Raw genomic sequence first — 21507 nt, forward strand, 5'->3', positions numbered from 1 at the left:
AAGAGGTGAATGAAGAACAATCTTAATTTGTTTCCTGTGAGTGTTTTTTTATAGGAATGTGGATCTTTTAGATCGATTTGAGTAGTGCCTATGGTTAGCATTTTCCACATTTTATCATGTCATGCAGTGCGGGACTCGCACTGGTCTGGTCTTGGTCTTAACTCGGTCTCGCCCTGGCTTGGTCTTGGCTCTTTCTCAACCCCTCAAAGTCTTGATCTTGACCCAGTCTCAATACACTCTGATCTTGGTGATGACTTGGTCTCGGTTTAGGTGGTCTTGACTTCAACACTGCCCCACTTCTCTTTAAAGAAATAGTTCAAGATTCCAGGAAATAAGAACGCATGGCCAAGAAACAGTCTCGCACACCACAACGGATCAAAATATAACATGTTCATTTGTAAGCTTTAGGAGGTGCTGGTAGGCAGATGTTTTTACTAGCCGTCTCCCTCTTCTTCAAGTCTTTATGCTAAGCTAAGCTAATCCTCTCCTGGCTGTAGCTTCACAATTATCTGACAGATGAGAGTGGTATCAATCTTCTCATATAACTCTCAACAAGAAAGCAAATAAACCTATCTCCCAAAATGTAAATCCATTTCTTTAAGAGACATAAACTACATATTACATGAAATATATTAAAGCAAGTAAGATTCACAAACAAGTAGCCAAAGACACAGCAGTACACTTTCACAAGGGTAAAAGCCAAAACTCTTCTGTTGAGTTTTCTCCCTTGAGATAAGTGTCTTCAGGGTTTTCCCAGTTAATCAGGTCAATAGAAGTAAGTTGAGGTCAGCGTGTCCTAGAATAGCATTATCATAATCAATTCTGAACATTACAGGACAAATGCTGTTGGCAAAAAGCATGAAATTAGGTATTGTGCATCAGATGACACTGTGCAAAGGACACTGTGACAGAGCTTTTTGGGAACATGACAACTAAGCAGGCAGGCCTTCTGGGAACACACACTGTGTTCCAATCACAGTGGGGAATAGTGACTTGAGTGCCAATTTCTCTAGATTATACTCCATCCCTCCCTTGCAACCATATTTCCCATCTCTCATATCTGATTATACTATTCGGCTTATATTTTCACCCATACGCTTGGCAGTCTTTTCCTCTCTCAACACATTACGTCCCCTTCATTCAGACAGGCAAGACGTGTTCAAAGAGCACAGTGAAATCAAATGAGGCTTGTGATCCGTTGGAGAAAAACATTATGTTGTTGGATCTGTTCAATTACTAGAATTCACATTTATGATCTCAACATATGTATACAAATCCCTGTGATTTGTACGCACTGCACCATTGTAGAGCGCGTGTGTGTAAACTGCTGGTATGAAGTGGCTTGCGTGGTGCTGCTGTGTGGAGGAGTCGGGTGGAGATAGTTTGGCACATGCATCACCGTGGTGATTCAGTCAGCGAGGGAGGAAGTCAGGCAGGAGGAAGAAAGAGGAGAAAGAGAGTGAGAGCGAGCTAGAGAGAAGACAAGAAGAAAAAAGAGGGGGGGGGGGAATGATACATCGCTGAAATTAGGTCAGCTCCATTTTCAGAGCCTCTTTTTAACGAGATAAAACGTTTATCCTTATCGGATGTCGAGATGAAAAAAAAAAAGAAAGGATATAAAAGTGTTTCAATAGAAAGAAGGCTCACATTTGCAACACTTAGTCACAGTTCTATCAGCCGGGACATTGGGCCATCGCCAGCCCAAAGTAAGATAAAAACAAAATGCTTGGTTTGGTTGAGACGGGTCAGTGCTGTTTTCCAGCAACAATTGTTGCTACAGCAACATCAACCAGGTTAACTAGTTTAAAGATGCATGTGTGTATGTGTACTCACCTTGTGAGTTTGGTGCCTATCTGCTGCCTAGACTCCAGTCTCTCCTCGTCTGTCTGCATGGGCAGGATGTTTTTCTCCTCCAGCTCTCTTTTGGATGGACGGTTACTCAGCTTGATGGCCAGAGAGTCTTTCCTCAGCACCTTCTGAGCCAGAGAACCTAAACCCAAACACCATGGTCAAACATGAGAGGGGCTGCAGGCATAAAGCCAAGATGTCGGGCCTCATTTACCAAAATGTGTTTTTTCATCATTCTACTGTATCTCTCAATTGTTTACCGTTTTTATTTCGTGGTTCTGATGCTGAGATTTAAGTAGTTGCAAAATGTTTGAAAAATGTCCAAATATGAAATACTGCTTTACCCCAAGGCGACTATTATTTTGTTATATATTATAGTTTGTGTAACTTCAGATGCTTTGCACAATACCTGAAATGTTTGCCTATACATAGATTTGGAAAAACAAGATTCTAAATCAAGTGTCCTGTACCTTTAAGTATTACTCGTACTTTCAAGTCATGATGTGGCGCATCGAACGATTCCATCACACATGGCCGATCACAACCTTTAAAAGCTCCAACATGCTCCCATGTGAAAATCGGACACAGCTTTGCACAGTTCAGCATTTTTGCTGAGAGGTTGAGCATCCATGGGTAACAGCATGATACTGGATACACTCCCGTGAAACTCATTTTTACCATGCTTTAAAGGTCAAACTAAAACTGAGTTCCAGGAGCCTTCAGGTGAAGTTAACAGTACTGTCGATCAGGCAAATGTGTCATCATATCTGTAAACATGAGCTATTCTTACCAACAAAAGAGAGGCAAAGACAGTTTTCCTTCCAAGGCACACTATGTTTTTTTGTCATTTCATGCCTCTGATAACACATAGATGAAAAAAATCCTAGATAGACAGAGTATATACATCTCTGTTGAAAGAAAACCAATGTTAGCCACTGACTTTGCAATCAACGTTCTCTTCATTTGTGCAGTTTAAACATTAAAGACTCGTCAGGTCACTATAACGTCTGCTGCTCACTTGTTAATATGTCATCTTCATCATCGTCCTCGTCATCATCCACATCATCGTCCTCGTCCTTATACATGCTGGGCAGATCTTCGTAGTCGGACTCGTTCGGCATGTTCTCCTTGTCATCCTCGTAGTCGATGATCACAGATGGCACTTCTCTCCTGTCCAGGGGGACACACTGACCGACGCCGTGCAATGCAGAGCTAGTGGAGAGAAATGGAGAGGTGTTTCTAGCCATTAACCGAAGGGGTCATGCTTATGGCCATAGCATTTGGCCTTGCTTAGAAGATGAACATGCCCAGCCCCTCAACAGCGAAAACAGAAATCCAGTTTACATGGGAAACCTCAAATATTCAAGCTTAGCTCTATTTCATCTTTTTACAGTCAGCAAATTGTTTATGAGATGTTGCATTACTGAAACTATAACCCTCGTAAACCTTCTCAATCCAGAAAAAAAGGGATTTAAAAGACAATAATGGAGCTTCTGGTACATAGTCTAATGATAGCTTAGTGGGTTTTTAATCCAAGTATAGAGGGAGGGGAGATGTATAACTAAAGCTGAATGAAACTGCAGTACAAAGGGCCTGGATACAGACCAAGTACAATTATGTGCAGTCCTACGCAATAACATGCAATCCTCTGAACTACACAAGAGGAAAAGAGTAACTGACTATACAACTTGTATAATTCGAAACAAGGTGTCAGAAATACATTTTCAGGAGCTAGCATTTGCATGCAAGTGCTAACCGGTCACATATTTGATAGATTTCATTAATCACAGTGTAGTTGGAGCTTCTTATGATGGGCCACTGTTGCGTGACTAATTGTGAGCAATGTCAGGACCATAACTTCCTTATCCCTGTCCAAACGGCTTTGGAGAAAAAGAGATCCTAATGTACGACGTATGTTACATAATGTCCAATCCGCTACCCTGTCCCTTTTCTCCAAACACGAAGAAACGCAGCTCTTGTAAAGAGCAGCTGGTCATGTTATTATGTCAGGCCAACTGCTGGAGGGACGCCTACTTCATGAGCCTATGCCCAGACATACACACATTTACTTTAAAATTAGGCCATGCTGCCCTGTGAGGCAGGGTGCTGAAATAGACCTGTACACCAGCACTACATGGCAGGACGCGACCTCAATAACACCAGGATATATTTGTATTTGGAGTAGCGGACAAGACGTCACAAAATATAAACCTAATAAACAGAATGTTCTATGCTAATTATAATGCTTTTTATCAGTAACTATTCTGATTAGAGCTAGTTTGGCAACAGCTTTTACTAACAAGAGTGGACTTAACCACAGACTCATTAAATGAAGGAAAATAATTCTTTATAAAAAGGAAACATGTCACCGCCAACCCTTTGGGCCAATCAGTATCAAGTTATAACTTCCATACAGACAGACGGACAAATAGAGGCCAATCCATAATCCCTCCCTGCCTTCACTGGAGGACAATCAGATTTAATGACCTGAGCACTGATGGCTACTAACCTTTCAAACCTCTGCATGGAGAGCGCCAGGGTTTTGTTGAGCTCCTCGATGATGCGGCTGGGCGCATGCAAGCTGCCGTACTGAAGCTGAAACGGGTGACCGTGGCTCTGGTGAAGACTGGATAGAGCGGCGAGCTGAGAGGGCAGCAAGGTGCCGTGATATGGGGGCATGCCCTGGGGAGGGCCGCACTTTTGGGAGAAGGTGCAGAGGGAATTGGGGGGCGGAGAAGGGGAGTCCAGCCCCCCTGGAGGCACACAAATCATCACTTTCTTGGGAGGCAGAGGTGGAGAGTGCTTTCCCCCGGGCATACAGGGCAACTTCATCGGCTGGCAAGAATCTAGGAAGAAAAAAAAACAAGTATAACAGGACCGAAGAAGTATTTATGGGTTAACTTGTTCAATTCAATTTTATTGTCATTCAGCATGTTAGACACACGGAGAACGAAATTCGCTCTCAGGACCAGCAATATGGCAGTGGCAGTAATTCATTAACCTATGATTAAAAAAGATAAGATTTAAATATAGAATAAATAAAATAAAATAAGAAATAAAATCAGTTCTTTAAAAACAATCAAAGCGACAAGTATTTCAGGGCATCAGCAGTCCATAAAGTGCATCAGTAGTCCATAGGGTAAAGTGCATACAGTTCAATAAAAAGCATACAGTTCTTTAGGGAAAAGGGATGGCAGCAGCACACAGTAGAGTTTAGTTGTGCTATATTGCATCAATGCAGACAGACTTCAATGCAGACAGATAAACAGAGCTCATGGACGATCAGACATGGCTCAGATGTAAGCGCAGGGCGGTGGGAATTAGGCCAGGGTAATGTAACTTCCCTCTGACTGACAGATTGACAATGACAGAGAGAGCCCAGCTGACCTAACAACAGAGGACTTTAATGAGACTACTCTAATCCTGTGCACGTGTGGCAACGCAGGTAGAGTTTAAAGCAACAGCAGTCACGGCTCACTTTTCAAAACAAGTACTGTGCATAGTATGTAGGGCACAACACATTCTGTATATTGGTTTGGAAAAAGGGAAACTGAGCATTTACTAAGACCACTAACCTGTGCTATGGTTTGGGATCCTAGAGAAAGGTTTTGGAGGGAGAGCAGGAGGCTGTTTGTGGTAATGCGGTGGCTTGGCGGGGATATCCTGAAGGTCCCCTGAGTAGGTGACAGATTTCTTGATGGGCAGGACCATAGATGACTTAATAGAGGGCTCCTGAGTGCAGACTCCGCCGTCCATCGAGGATCGGAACTCAAAGGTTGCTAAACACAAAAAAGTAACAATCTGAAAATGTGTTTGACTGCACAAAAAAAAAAAAAAAAAAAAAGACACTTCACCAGAAGACTGTTCGAACAAAGTTGAAAATGAACTCTTGGTGCTGTGTTTTGAAACAATGCAGTGGGGGTGATTCAGAAAGCTAAGACTGTTTAACGACCCAAGAGCGTTTTATCAGCACAAAGCAGACCATGGAACAGTGTCAGCCAAACAGTTTGACAGAACTTTTGCTTTTTAATTCTTCAACAGCGCTGAGCCATTTGATGGATTTTGCATGATCACATTTTAAGGCTGACAGTGCGATTCACAACGCTGCTCACATATTCTGACAAACAATGTGTGGGAGCTTTCCCCCAATACTACATTTCATATTGACTGCCATTTTAAACAGACAACCACAATAATAATATTTATTAATGCTTATCCCTGTATAATTTGGAAAGAAAAGTTTTTTTAAGGCTTTTACCATTCAAGGCGTTATTGTAACCAGCTGCCATACAGAAAGACCTTTAAAAAGGCCCTCTTTTTGAAGCATCTTCATAAGGAAAGATGTAATGTTGAAATGCCGTTAAAATGGCGGACTCTGTACCATTTAACTCAAAACTAGACTAGTGACAGGGTTTGGCTGGCGCGTGCCACATTAAATCAAGGAACTCAAGAGTGCCAGTCAAAGACGGCGACCAGATAAAGCCGATTACAATCCAACAGCCAATCAGATGAAAGTTTCACACATTGTTGCCAACATGGGATTTCTTTTCTTTTTAATATAGTTCTATTTTTGGATCTAATTCTATTTTGAGCACAACAAAGTGAATTGTGTAGTATATCTATACATCAAGGGATGTCAATGCTAATAAAACATTACAGCTTTAATAGAAACTGTTTGCTTAGCATGGATAAAAATAACCACTGCTGATCTATCAAGCTGTGCGCACAAGCTTTTTATTATTATGGAAACTAGGTTGTCACTGGGCAGGAGAATTGAGCACACCTGGCCTAATTAATATGCATTCTAAGGAGTGGCACAGTTATTGTGCAAAAATAGAAGAGGTAGATTTATCAGTTTATCAGTTTTGACTAATTAACTGAGCTGGACAGCATCTGTCAGCTTAAGGTGCACATGGTAGTTTAAGCCAAGGAGTGGCTAGCATTCTATAAATACAATTTACTATTTATAATTGTACTTGATTTAGGTATGTTTGTAAGAGATTTGAGACAGCTGTCTTCTTATTTTTGGACAATGTCCCAAAAGCTCAGTTTGTAAAACAATAAAATATGAAAAAGGCCACACATTTTCCTCATTTGCTCTGTTCACATCTTGGCAATAGTTAATGGACTTTCTTAGCTTCACCAACTCTGTTTTTAATGTCCCGAGGCATGGAGCACCCTGCTGTCAGACTCAAATATACTCTCCAGCTTTGAATATGGGGCGTCTAAAGCACATCAAATCAAGATCAAAGAGTTTATAAAACCCTACTAAATTTTAATAATGAAAGATTATACCACTAGTTGCCCCGTGCCGAATCTTGAAGAGTGCACTTCAAAGACTACTGATTAATGAAGAGATGAATAACTTTATAATTTTCCAGCTCTGTTAAATCAGACTGTGATTTTATAACATTAGCTCACCTTTTTCAAAGATCTCTTTAAGCACTCCTCTTTTGATCAGCTCATCTCTGCTCTGTCGCATCGACATCTTCCTTTCCAAAGCTGAGGGGGTAAAGGAGAAGAATGTTAAAGTCATTTTTATATTCGTCAAACCGTTCAATAACACAAAGCAAAACTGATTGAGGGAACAGATCCCCGGGCAAAATAGTTTGCAATCACTAGCCATGTTTTTTAGAAGATTTTGGGTGATACTGGCAATACCTAGCAGTCTATGAGGGACTTCAAAGATAGCAGTGCAAGACCATTAAAATCTCCATATCCTGTGCAAGATTTTTTTCCAGCTGTTCTGGAACTTTAATAAGATCTTTCAGAGAGTTTTGTTGTTGAAAACATGTGATAGGGCAGGCATTTTTCTATATTTTTCTTATTGTCAACAAATCCCATGAAAAGACCAAAACTAATCATGCAATAGTCTATTCTTTCTGTGGCACTCAGCCCCAAACCCATTTGTTCCAGCTGAATATGTAAACCTTTTAAAACAGGTTCAAAAATACAGTCTTGTTTTTAAAAATGACCTTATACTGTATATTCTTAAAACTACTGAGCACTGTAGTTTTTAGCAAAGGTAATTCAGACAAAAGTAAGTAGGGCATTTGTTGGGGACTATTTTCAGCTGTCGATTAATACATATTCGGTAAACTATTGAGTATTTATAGCAGCAGGACAGTGTGTTTGACACAAAATGAACTACAGTGCCCATGTTCATTGTAATGAGGTCATATGACACCCAGTGCAACAATGTGGCTCATTGAGTTTCTATATTTCATTGGTATATAGCGTATAAGATGCATCAGGCTTTAGCTACACAGTAGTAGTTAGGATCAATTCATTGTTGGGTTATCTTTTTATGACTATCACCAAACTTATTCTTTAAGTAAATGCATTTTTTTTTACTTATTTACCTGAACACGACTGTATCACCAGTGCATTACTGGTCTCTCTGTACATGTAATTGTACATCTGAATTCTAAGCACCGTCAGTTAAGAGACCAGTAGTATTAAAAATCCTGCATTTTGTTGTAAAGATAATCTGTAACTGTGACTTCTCTTCTGACCGCCTAAAGCTAGAACATGAGACCTTTACTAACAAAAGAGATGGAGGATGGAGAGGAAGGATGGAGGAGATACTCCAAAACACTTCTCATTGTAATGCATTATGCACACGTTAACATGTCCCATTGCTCCTGATTCTATTTTAAGGGTTCAAAAGTTAAGGATCTTAACATCTTCTGACTATCAGTAGGCGGAACAAAAGCAGTTCAAAAAATCATGTTCGTAATATCAAAATCTACCCCTGCATAGAAACAAATTAAGAATGTGAAATGAGGATCAGCAACAACACTTGAGCACACTGCGCAGGAATCTCCCTGCAGGGCTCTGTAGCTCCTGCTTAAGAGGGAGATCACAGATTGTGCCATGTGCGCTTTACATATGACCCAGGAGTCCTGTCCCAGCTCTATCAGGGGCGGTGTGTTCAATGCTAATACATCCTCAGTGTGGATTCATGAAAAAACTGACAGCTTGACCTCTCTTTTCCTTGCCCTTAGTCACAACACAGTGGATTTAAAAGCAACTGCTGAGAGTCCAAAATTAAAAAACACAAATGAGAGCCATACAAATGTCAGACGAGCAGGCCTCCGGGGCAGAAATTTAAATCCTCAGTGCTCCAGTGTTCGAAAAATCCCCAGCAGAGTGAGTTATCATCAAACAGTATGCTCCATTATGAGTTCCTCCAGGATACCAGATATTTAATATCACTCAATACTTCAAAAGTTTTTGGGCATTTTAGGCCTTTATTTATATAGCATAGCTGAAGACATAAAAGGGAAGAGAGAGGGGGAATGACATGCAGCAAAGGGCTGCAGGTCGGAGTCAAACCTGTGGCCACTGCGTCGAGGAGTAAACCTCTATATATGGGCACCTGCTCTACCAGGAGAGCTACCCTGGCGCCCTTCAAACGTTTTTCAATAAAAGCCTGTTTGAGATCAGCTTCAAGCCAGGAATAAGTTAAGCAGCGAAACGTTTGTTTGGGAAAAATATTACCAATATGTCACACAAAGAATCATCTTCACTGGTGAAGAGTGTGAAATGAAAGGAAATTGTGCCATTTGTAGATGCTACTTGGGATGCTAATGCAAGCACAAGAAAGTGATTTTCTTTTCCACACAGACACAGCAAATTTAACATTAGGTCTAGTCAAGGGGACAGTAAATACTTATCAAACAGTTGACCCAGAATCAATATAGAGGAATGTTTCTAACTGAGAGTGAATGCAGCCCGTTCACTAGATTGTTTCCCATAAAGCACGTAGGCATCACACGTTTCACTTCTTTCTATCTGCGCATTCACACAACAGAAAATGAAGAGGTTTCTATAATGTCTGCCACATGAGCAGTAAATGGTTAACAAGAAAAGTGTTTAGTGTGTAGTACTCTGAAATCGTAATCAATACTAGGGATCTCTGCACCTTGGCAGCCAATTTTCATAAAACTCCCACAAGCTTCTATTAATGAGAAGCAACAAATTATTCTGTTAGTGGTTTTGACTACTGCCAATATCTGATAATTTTCTTTAAATCTTTTTTAGGATGTACATCTTTAGAACACAAAATGTTACAACACTATTTCAGCCTCTCTACCATCTCTCTTCATTAAATACAATTCCTTCAATAACACTTCATTCCGGCACCTTGCACGAAGTCATCTTAAATTAGACGTTAACATCCATGTTATGGGTTATTTGAAAAAAAAAAAAAAAAAAAAAAAAAAAAGTTGGGTGACAGACACATGTTCATTAAAATGACAAATCCCTTTAAAAACATCAGCACCAACTCTTTGCCAGAGTATACCCAGGGCAATAGGTTGACGCATGGCTGGCGGTGCTGTAATATGTTTAGGATTATACTGCTGTTTCATCCAAAATGAAGAGTAATTACTCAAAGCTTTATGACATAACTGCTTTGCCATGGGATGTGCACAGTTATGTAATACCATTAACTCAAAACCCTTTGTGAGGATATGTCTTCAGATTGACAGATACTGTGTGCTCATAAAACAAAAGAAGAACAAAAAATTGTTTAAATGGACACCACAGATGGCCGAGCATTGAGTCAGGAGTTAAAACACTGGTTACTCTTGAAAAAAAAACAATAAAAACATTTTGTTTAATATTTAGTGAATACATTAATATTGTGGAATTTCATGTTCATTTCATCAGAAAGGTCCTGGGAGAGCCATACAGAAAAACACATTCAGTGTGGATAAAAAAAACAAAAAACTGCTACTCGCACCAAATATGTAACTTTGATCCGGAGTATGATTGACTGGATCACCAGAATGGCAAATCATAAGCTGTCAATTTGAAATAAGGTCTATTACTTACTTTCTTATTAAAGGCCTATCAATACCAAAGAACGTAATGCAATCTTTCATATCAGTGTACGAAAAGCACAAACTGTCCTCTAAATCCACTCGAATATCAACCGAGTTTTATTTTGGACGGTCCACCGTGGGCCCAAGTGGTGTCCAACACTGCAGCCACACAAGCTGTACCAAGATGAGAAGATTAGACGCCTATCGGGGAGACTCAGCTGAGAGCATATTAAATGAAAGTGGCATATCTTAGTACAACCAGTATTGATCTGGGAACACAACACTTAGTTTTTCAGAGAAATATATATTCCACTGCGAAGTGACCCAGATAGTCGGAAACATCCTACCAACCCCAAGGCTGTAGCTCAAAGTGAAGGCTTCTACCGACGCAATTCTCTCTGCCGGAGCCTCACAAAAAACTGTATTAAAACTTTCATGGAGTCTTTTATCAGTGAAAAGCTCAAGCGTTAAGGCTCACACGTCAGAAGCTTGGATGTGGCTAAACCAGACCTTGATACATGCATACAAAGGATACATTAGGTTTGTAATGTGACATTGTTTTTTCCTCTCCATGCCACATATGATCAATGGACAGGTAGGAAATTTGTGATGATTTTTATTTTAAAAATATGCCATTAAACAGCAGGAATATTGCATTTAGACGACTTCTGTTAATAAGGAAATGCCAACTAATTGGATTAAAAATAAAAATGAAGATAACATCAGACTACCACGTGCATGTTCTTTTGATGAATCTCTGCCTAGTGAGATCTCTTTGTGATACAAGCTCGCTGTGAGAATGTACTGTGCACGATAAGACAGCATGATAAGACGTTCCAACTGTCAGGCCCTCCCTCTTTCCTTCCTGAGGTGAAGAGTACAGTATCCAGATCCAGCCTTCATCTGCTTAATATCACAACACATTCATAATCCTCTACTGTGCTCAGTGTCCAATTATCTACGACAACATCTGCATGCCCAGTGGCTGGTCTGCTCCCCGCTGGCACAGGAAACATAATCAACAGTAAGGCATCACAGACAAATGCAGAGACAAGAAGCATGGATCACAGCAGCACAGCAGGAATGGCGACACTGTCTCTAATGAGATTAATATTGCGACAATATTGTAGGGTTGACAATTGGTGCTTTAACAAAATAGTTTCACAATTAGATTGAATGTGGATATAATGATTAAGTGGTTAAAGGCAAATAATAGAACAGCTAGAACAGTCTGGTAAGTTCAGAAAATCACTTATTGTACTGTAATGCAGCCTGTAAAACCAGGAAAAGACAACACTTACCATACAACGATATCCAAAATCTAAGACGATATCTAGTCTTATATCACAATATTGATATATTGCCCAGCCCTAAACGTACAGCACATTTTCTTAGTCCAAGTATTGTTCCTAATAATGTGGCAGCAGTTTTCTTATAGTTGTTTAAATGAGGTCATCCCATTCCAGGCTTTAAAGCGAGTAAATAAATTGGCTGCCATTTGAGCGTTGAAAAATTTAATGAGGGCAAATGCACAGCAGCATGTGTAATTGTCCGTTTTAAAAACACAAACCAATAGTGGGGCTACAGGTCAACCAAAGTCAATGCAGTTTCCTGATGAGGTGAGCTGGATGTTGTTCCTCTAAAACACAGCTTTCATCACAACAAAATGCTTGTTACAAAAGGACTAAAAGTATGTGAATAATTACACTGAGCTATCTTTCTTAGAATAGGTCTGATAATAAGCAAACCATCAAAAGAAATTCTTTATCCAAATAATGAGTTTCCCTTAACAGACAATTTTTTATTTATTTATGCTCCGATTTATGGTATCGATAGATAACATGCCTGCTCAAAATCCACTCCATGCTTCACTCTGTTGTTAGATATTCATGCATGCGTACCACTGGTTTCAGTGCTGTTCAAAACACTGAACGGAATACATTATCTGATACTGATAACAACAGGGTGCATTCATTGGACATTGGAGCAGGAGAATTTCTTAGTAAATCAAAAAACAGACACGCAAAACTTTCGATACGCAAATGTTTTCAAAGAGGTTTTGTAATTATTGTCTCATAAAAGATGTGCTGTCACAAGTTGTCATTTAATGGATTGTGGGTGCACAACTGGATTAAATAAATGTAAAGTCTTTAAAAGCAGCTCTGTCGGTTCATCACTAGTAGCGACCCCATTCATATTACACGTGTAGTCATTTGAGCCATTGTTTATATGAAAGTATTTGTCAGTGCAGCTTTCAATCCCCATTTAAGTGCAATGGTCCATGTGTTGACCGCAATAGCTCAAAAAAAACAGGTCAAAACACCTCCTGTCATTTCAATTTACTGCGCTGGCTTACACTCGTTTGACTTCTGCTCTTCCACTGCCGGCTGCATGAGTGCAGGCCACATTCCTCGTTTGGGGCTTTAAAAGTCATGTTCACGCTTCTTGCTGAAATTGATGTGACAGTGTGTGTGCTATTGTAGTGGTGTCACTGGCTGAAGAACCTGCCTGAGCATCGGAGCTACTTGCAAGACTGCACACTGCCTACAGCTTGAAACGATGCAGAAATTACCACTTAGAGGCCGCTCCATTGAGACATGCTGGTGGGCCATAATGCACCAGAATACTGCTATCAAAAAGGATTGAACAAAACAATAGTAGCAAAAGAATTATTTGGAGACAGCGGCATTATGCATACAAAACAAGTGGATAACAAAAGCGATGAAGAGAGCTTCTTTTCACTCAACTCCACTGTGCATTAACACCATTGTAACAGAAAAAACTTTTGTTGCTCAGCTCTTCCTTGTTGTGCTTTGCCACAACAGGGGAGAGGCTGTTATCATAGAGCTTACATGACTGCACCAATGAACAGAAAACATCTACATGATTGTTTCATCAAGTACACACTCACTATTAAAATACAGTAAAACATCAAAAAGTCAAGTATCTAAAGCTAAAAAATAGATTTCATCAGCAGAAGTGCCAGGGGGACCATGTTAGGGCACAAACACAAACTACAGCCAAACAGCACCCTGGGAAGAATAATAAAATCCTAGCCGAATGGTCTGAATATCAACCATAAATCCAAATGAATGTTTTGTGCTAGTGGGAAGTGACGGAGATGACAAGATATCACATTAATGATCACGTAAGAGACTGACATGATCGGCAGTAAGAGAGCAATGAGGCAGCCGCAGCGATGATGATCAAATCAGCAAGAGGACTTATTCATTCACAACTGGATAAAGATAAAACTGAATCAGAACATCCTGTCCTGTTCAGACCGGATTCAGGTCTCTGTGCAATAGCTCATCTTCTACACGAGCAAGAATTCTGCTTCCAACCATGCAAGATGCGGTCTGACAAGGTGTCTCCTCCTGTCCACCAGGCTGACGGTAGAATTCAGGATGTGTCAGCCGAGGAAAATAAATACAGCCACATCTGAAGAGAGCATGTCCTTCACTCGCCCCTGACAATGCCTGGCCTGCAAGATCAAAGGAACTCTAAAGAGACCTCAAAACATGAAACTCTAACGCTGCACTTTTACACAACCAATTTGCCGTGTTTTCAATAACCCTGGAAACTGAAACGTAGTACTTTTTTTCTTTTGGCCAAATGATATACACTAACTTTCTTCCCAACAACCATACGGGGTATAACATAGCATTGTTTACGGTACACTTGGCACTTGCATGTGTTTTTTGTGCTTATATTAACATACTGTAGAATTAAGAAAATAATGTCCAATACCAGCTGAGGTCTGCTTGAACTTCTCACTCTTCTTCTTCCTCCATTTCCATGGCTTGAGGAGGCGTCCCAGAGTGGCAAACTTGCTTCGATGACGGATGGGTGGAGTGTGAGTGCCGGAGAGCAAGGACTCAGAACGCATGGCGGCCAGCCTCTCTCCTTCCTCAGCTGTAAAGGAATACAAAAACGGAAAAGAAAATCAGGGTCTAGTTTAGGTGAGGATGCAGAAGAGGCGATATTTTGGAAATCATGCAGGAGAGCAGTGAATGCAGCTGACATGTTTGATTACAAAGATCCAAGCAGTAAGAAGCTGTGCCAAGTGGCCTCCTGAATTCCCTTCTAACTGAATGAGGTTGGGAGAGGATAAACAAACCTGCATATCAGATAGCATTACCCACATGATGCTCCGAGTCTAAACAGTTTGACGCTGCATCACACTGAGCGGTTGGCATTAGCTTGCCAAAACACACTAAACAGACTGATAAGCACCTCATTAAGGGGACATCTTTCTACTCCTCATCAAATATTCACAAGGCCCAGCCCATTAGACTTTTACATACCGTTGCATATCAAAAGCCAAGAATGTTTAGCATTTTATTCTAACACAAAATATTAAATGAAAAGTGATGTTATGTTTTAAAAGATGCTGCTTAAAAAACTGAATGTAAGGTTTTAGCTGCAGAGGTATGATCATAAAGAGGTGTTCAAACTAAACTGACTTCTAGCACAGCGTGTTGTGTCAGTTGTCAGTGTCACCACATTGTGTCAGATCTTCACCCATGACGTGCTGTCAGGGAATCTGCTGGTGGCTCGTTTTCTGAATAATTACATCACATTCACGATGTTTGCCAACACGGACATGTTACTTTGCAAGCCAAGTCACCTCCCCAGGGAAATGGGACAGCAGGATAATTAATGTGACATTAATGCACTGGAAATCAGTCCCACGGACCATCAATTGAATGCTCTGGTGCCTCAGAGCCAACCATCTTAGAATTCCTGCCATCAAACTACTCTATAAATAGCTTTACAGTCTATGCTAATTAATTAGGAGGTCCGAAAGCTAGATAAAAGGCAAGAAAAAAGAACCAAACCGCTGAGTAACATCCAACAGCTTCTCACACTAGCATAGAGAGGATGATGACACTTTCGTTAACTTCAATAAAATACTTACAAACTGAACATCAGTTCACAACATCAAACACTTCTTCATAGGCCTCTAGACATCCCTGAAATATATATTATATTGACAAATGAAGCAAGCTTTTGATTTTTGGTGCATTCTGTGATGATGAATGATCTGTATATTGTCTACCCAAAAGGGCTGTGTGTCTGTCTGTGCTGTGTTTAATGCTACCCAATTTTTCTTTTACTGAACCATTTCCAGGCAGAAAATAAAGAACCAGAATGTGTACAATTTAAGTGCATGGTGATGTAATTAAACACAATCTTCTCAAGCCCAATCTGCTTGATGAGAAAATGAGAAAATCCTCTTCCAAGTATCTAGGGTGATTAAAATGGTGTTGTTGTTGTTTTTTTTAAAGGCAAGTGATAATTTCATGACATCAGGCACATACTACCCCATCTTCACCGTGTTCACCTACATTCTCCACTACTGTAACACACACACACACACACACACACACACACACACACACACACACACAGATGTGGCTACTTTTAATTAAAAACACTTGTTTGCATACCAAGATGGCTACTGGATGTCTAAGTGATGATGCAATGACGCTGAGGAAATGGCTTTGTGTAAACAGCCTGCACAGTTCCATGCCATTTTAATAACATCCATATGCTAAATTAGGGTATCTTTGAAGACATACTTTAGCTTACCCCAATTCATTAATATGTTTTTTGTGTGTGTGTGTGATGCAAACCAACAAGTAGCAATTCAAGTCGGAGCCTAAAACCCTTTAAGAAGTTCTGATCCAGTCAGAGGCACTTTCCACAACAGCAACAGCGAATCACAGTCGCTTTGTGTTAAAAGGTAGCCTATATACACTGACCAACTGCAAATTGTAACTACAGAATATTATCACACAAGCAGACACATCAAGGAAACGCAAAGCACATTCATTGAGCGTCTGGTCTGGTTGTAAAACACTTCGCAGCCCAGAAGCATGGCCCCAGATAATGAGAGGAGTAGCCTATATATCCTGAATGGCAGTACCGCAGGGCTACTGTGGGCGAAACCGCACACAAGGCTCGAGCCTGTAGCTACTCACCGTCCCGTGTGTCGTTCCCGCGACTGCAATTGCTGCAGATGTGCTTTATCTCTTTCCCGATGTGACAGTGGATCGTAAAGGGCATGTTGTTGTTGTGGTGCGGATGCTGGTCGTGCCCTTTCTTGTTGCTGAGAGACATTATTTTGACCAGGCTGAACGCCTTTTTCTTCGGTTTCTCCACCGCTACGGGCGTTTCTCGACACCCCGTGGTAAACCAAGTGCCGTGCATGATGGTGGGCGCAGGATCCACCGTCGGGTAATTGGCCGTCCTGAACATTGAGGACGCGAAAACGGAGCACGGTGTGGATTTAAATTAAAGGGCCATCAACTGAGTCCTACCTGACCTAACAGTAGCAGCTTTTATCGATCCCAAATCAGCCGCTTCTCTCTGCTGTGTTCCCACACATTTACCTGAGATCCCAATAATGTGCAGCTATTTGGTTACGCAATGCAAAAAAAAAAGAGCCGTTGTTGCTGAGAAAAACAGCCCTGCTGCCAGATTTAAGTAAGCTAATAATAAAATAGAGGGTCAGCAGTGAATAGCAGTGAGTACCTCTCCCTCCCAGAGCTGTAGACTGCAGTCGGTTGTAGCTAATCCACGATTAGTGGAGCTGAGCAGTGAACGCCTGTGATTGGCTGCACGGTGCGCTCCTCTAATAGGTCAGTGTGGACGGAGGAAAAATTGCTCGTCTGATAATAGAATTCCAATTATTATTTTTTTTAGCAAGTTACCTTATGTGACAGAACATTTCTGTAACAGTACAACTAAAAACACCAAGTGCATCATATTTGCAAAAAGAGTGAGTTATGGTGTGTTTTTGGTCTAATCAACAAATCTATTATTTAGGCAGAAGAGTGCAATAATTAATGCAATCTAATATGAAAGACTGACTCTAAGTTTATGAAAATAAAATAAATAGTCCAATCAAGGGAATAGAGCCAAACATTAGACAATTGTGCAAGTCCAAAAGAGGATCAAAATACTGATGATACTGTTACTGATTTCCTTAGAAAGGTCATTGTAGTATTGTATAGCATTGTATATCTTGACTCCAGACTTGTGTGACTACAGCAAGTGCTATACAATGAAGGGGACTGGACCAAATGAGAAACCTGGTACCTCAAAGCTAATATGTAGATTTTGAGTTGCCTACAATAATAGATTATTTTCTGTCTGAAAGGAAGGAAATAAACTACGTTTACGTTAAAATGAAATCACATTACTTACTATACTAATGGATAACAAACTAAGAGTATGTCCTCCACATTTATCCACCCCTCAGTCAGTTTTAAGTGCAAGGGGCAACAGAGGTGAATGCAAAAATGACATCATAATTTGGGCATAATAACAGACAAAAACTCAGAGAATTTAAAATCAAAGAAAAGAAACACAGCAAAGGGACAATCAGTTATCAGAAAGCCCAATACTTCACATGAAAGAGCTTAGCCTCAAGTAACAGCAAAGCATTAAATATTAACACCACAAATTCCAAACTGCAACTCGGTTGATCCCTGAAGTTACTGAGCTATTTCCGGGGTAATTGATAACATTAATGGCTAGTTAATGAGGCGTTAATCATGGTAATGATAAGGGACCCCACGGTATTTCCAATGACGTTTCCTACAGAGCAGTGAATGGTCGTGGGCTGGGGAGTATCTTTGATGTTCCTTCAATGAGCTGCAGCTTATTCCAGTGACATCAAAGCCCTCTTTAAAATTAGGGGCACAGGCACTTGATTTACTCACGCAACGGTGCAATGCAGCAGCTGCCCTCAGTTACCCTTTTTTCAATGCAAAGTTTCACACTTTTGCATTCATGTGTGTTAAAGTTAGGAGAATGGCAAGAAAGAGTTTTGTCTCTGAAAAACATTTTACAACAAAGAGTCTGAGGTTAACGGATAAAGGAGTGAAGTCTTTGCACAAAGTAGATAATACTGCAGCAAAGTGTGACTCTGTACAGTATGTGTGTGTTTGTGAGAAAAAGAATAAGAGGCTTTAAACACTCAAGAAATGTACGTTGCTGTCTTACTGCACTGCTAGTTTCATAAACAAGGAGAGTGATAACCTTTCTCTGTTTACTCCCATCAGTGCACATTATTCTGCCTATAGACCTTGAATTATCTTTAAATGTTAAGGCTCAAAGCTGGCATTGGCCTCAAAAGTATGTTGACTTATATGAGCCTACGTCTTGTTAAGCTCAATGCCACTTCGGCCTCACTTTTCTATTAGATCATTCTTACAAGAATCAGATAAGCTACAAGACAGGTCATTTGTCGGATGCCAATGTATTTTCTGTGTCAGGCAGTGCTTATCAGTGCTACAGCACATCACTTATTAATTATACACATGCATGACCTATAACTTCATTTAAAAAAAGACTTTAAAGGCTTGAAAGTGGAAATTGTAAGTGACTGTAATAAGAGTAATGGACTAAAGCTGACCACAGCTGTCATTTGTGAAGGAGCACACTTATCACCTTTTAGAGCCACCTTTCAATCACACGATACCCAAAAGAAAGATTGTTTTTTATTTTACTTTGAAATTTATTTATTCTTAGTTTTCCACTGTCTTTACTGTCATTATCTGTCTAAGTGCAGGCTTGTGTTAGAATGGTTTGAAGAACTAATGTTGGATTCATAATTACATTCTTGGATCAGTGCTGATCTTCAAAAACTAAGTCTACTTCCTGTGGTTGACAACATACCTGACACGTGTCACAATAAAGTTAAACTGACACAGTAAGCTCACCCAAAGCTGCTAAGAAGTATTAACCAATCCTTTCTGACTCACCTTGGATGGACATGTTGGCTCATAGAGTTGTTGCCATGAAGCCTTATTGGTATATGTTAGTTCTTACAGTATCTCACAAAAGTGAGTACACCCCTCACATTTTAGTAAATATTTCATTATATCTTTTAATGGGACAACACTGAAGAAATTACACTTTGCTACAATGTAAAGTATTAAGTGTACAGCTTGTATAACAGTGTAAATGTGCTGTCCCCTCAAAATAACTCAACACACAGCCATTAATGTCTAAACCGCTGGCAACAAAAGTGAGTACACCCCTATGTTAAATTCCCATAGAGGCGGGCAGATTTTTATTTGTAAAGGCCAGTTATTTCATGGATCCAGGATACTATGCATCCTGATAAAGTTCCCTTGGCCTTTGGAATTAAAATAGCCCCACATCATCACATACCATTCACCATACCTAGAGACTGGCATGGTTTTATTTCAGTTAGCCTAATAGCTGGTTTGATTTGCATTGAGAGATGATTTTATGGAAAGTACCCCACTCACTCACTTTTGTGAGATACTGTATACACTGAAAAGCAGTGAAAGTGTGGTTTCTTATACACTTATTGGAATCAAATGTAAAATGGGTGACGTTTTACTTGAAAGAGAGTTAATGCCGTTTCTTTCCTATTTTGGATCCTGGTTCAAACTGGTTTCCATAGATGTGGTGCAGGTTTTAGGCAAAACAATTTTACAACTTCTGACTGAGCAGCCTGTCATTACAAATTTGCTGTTCCTGTTCTCCCTGCAATTCTCTGTCTCTTCCCATCTGTCATTCTCTCTCTGCATTATTATCTGTCGTACTCCCTCGCACAGTACCAGATTTCCTTGACACAATCTGAAAGAGAATTAATAAGATGGTATAAGTGCAGTGCCTTGCCTTTTCTACTTTTGATGTAGGGAAATGTGAATGATAGTTACGCAATCATAATATGTAAGGAGAATGACTCCACACATTTTTTAAGCAGTTCTTGGCTCCATCTTCAGCATTTAGCTCAATCTTCCCCCTGACAGGCAGCAGAATAATGTGACAAGATTATGTGAAGTCAACAGACTGCAACACTTCAGGAGTGAAACAGTGATGTATTCATTTTGAAAATAAATCAAACACAGACACAGACAGAGCAAGACACAGACATGTCAAACTGAGATAGAAATCTATCTACTTGCTTTTAGAAACAGTTGTGCACGTCGACACGTCGACAACTTTCCCTCTTAACATTAATAGTCACTGTGACTATACAGTAATTCTGCTCAGCCACTGAATCCAACCGAAAAGTTCATAGTACTGTTACAGACTGTCAGGGATTGTTGTAAAATGCTTACAGTACAGTTTCAGAAAACAGTATACAGATGAATGCTCGCTTTTCATCTCTGTTAATTGTCTTCCCTTCAACCTTGAAAAAAACACTTTTTTTTCTGACATTTTTGACGCCTTTTTTTCACAATTTGTTATTGCGTTTTTCCAACGTTTTAAATTTTTAAATTTTTCTTATACACATTTTCAGCGCTTATTTCTACGTCCAATATTTTCTGATATAAAACAAAAATTTAAAACGGGCCAATGTGACCCGAAGTCAACACAAGGGTTATAATTCATTCTGCCTGTCTTTTCCTCTCCTCCTCCGGTTTGCTTGCCATGTCTCAGTATGTTTTCTGGATGAATTGACAAGTCTGAATGCCAAGGCGATAACACAACGTACGTATTAAGTTAAAAACTTAACCCTTGTGTTGTCCTCCGGGTCACCGGACCCGTCCAGTTTATTTGACGTTTTGTATTGGCCTGGCGTTGAGCTTCGGGGGTCCCCCCCCCCTCCGGTGACCCTCGCGTACTACGTGATGTCATTTCACATGAACCGGGGGGAAGGGGGGGACCCCGAAGCTCAACGCCAGGCCAATACAAAACGTCAAATAAACGTATAGTTAACCCTTGTGTTGTCCTCTGGGTCCCGGTGACCCGGAGGACAACACAAAAGAAGCTGTTGAAGTCTTTTGATTTCCTAATAATAATTTAATACTTTTCCAACATGGTTTGATATTTC

The 21507-nt window shown here is 40.2% G+C and overlaps 1 protein-coding gene across 3 annotated transcripts in view; it reads right to left on the minus strand.

Moving 5' to 3' along the window:
* Positions 1 to 21507, minus strand: part of LOC116046036 (phosphatase and actin regulator 1-like) — a 42540-nt gene that overhangs the window by 6119 nt on the left and 14914 nt on the right. Inside the window, exons 1-7 of one of the 3 annotated variants that reach the window (XM_031294155.2) lie at positions 16667 to 17254; positions 14430 to 14594; positions 7270 to 7350; positions 5424 to 5627; positions 4358 to 4694; positions 2867 to 3060; positions 1834 to 1990 (exon numbers count right to left, since the gene is read on the minus strand). In XM_031294155.2, the coding sequence (XP_031150015.1) occupies positions 1834 to 1990; positions 2867 to 3060; positions 4358 to 4694; positions 5424 to 5627; positions 7270 to 7350; positions 14430 to 14594; positions 16667 to 16943 (1415 nt within the window). In that variant the 5' untranslated portion in view covers positions 16944 to 17254. Of the gene's footprint in view, positions 1 to 1833; positions 1991 to 2866; positions 3061 to 4357; positions 4695 to 5423; positions 5628 to 7269; positions 7351 to 14429; positions 14595 to 14715; positions 14739 to 16666; positions 17255 to 21507 lie in introns of those variants that run through there. The other 2 variants (XM_031294157.2, XM_031294156.2) reach the window with 2 other exon arrangements.

This window comes from Sander lucioperca, chromosome 9 (assembly GCF_008315115.2).
Source record: "Sander lucioperca isolate FBNREF2018 chromosome 9, SLUC_FBN_1.2, whole genome shotgun sequence".
In the NCBI taxonomy this organism is placed as follows: Eukaryota; Metazoa; Chordata; class Actinopteri; order Perciformes; family Percidae; genus Sander; species Sander lucioperca.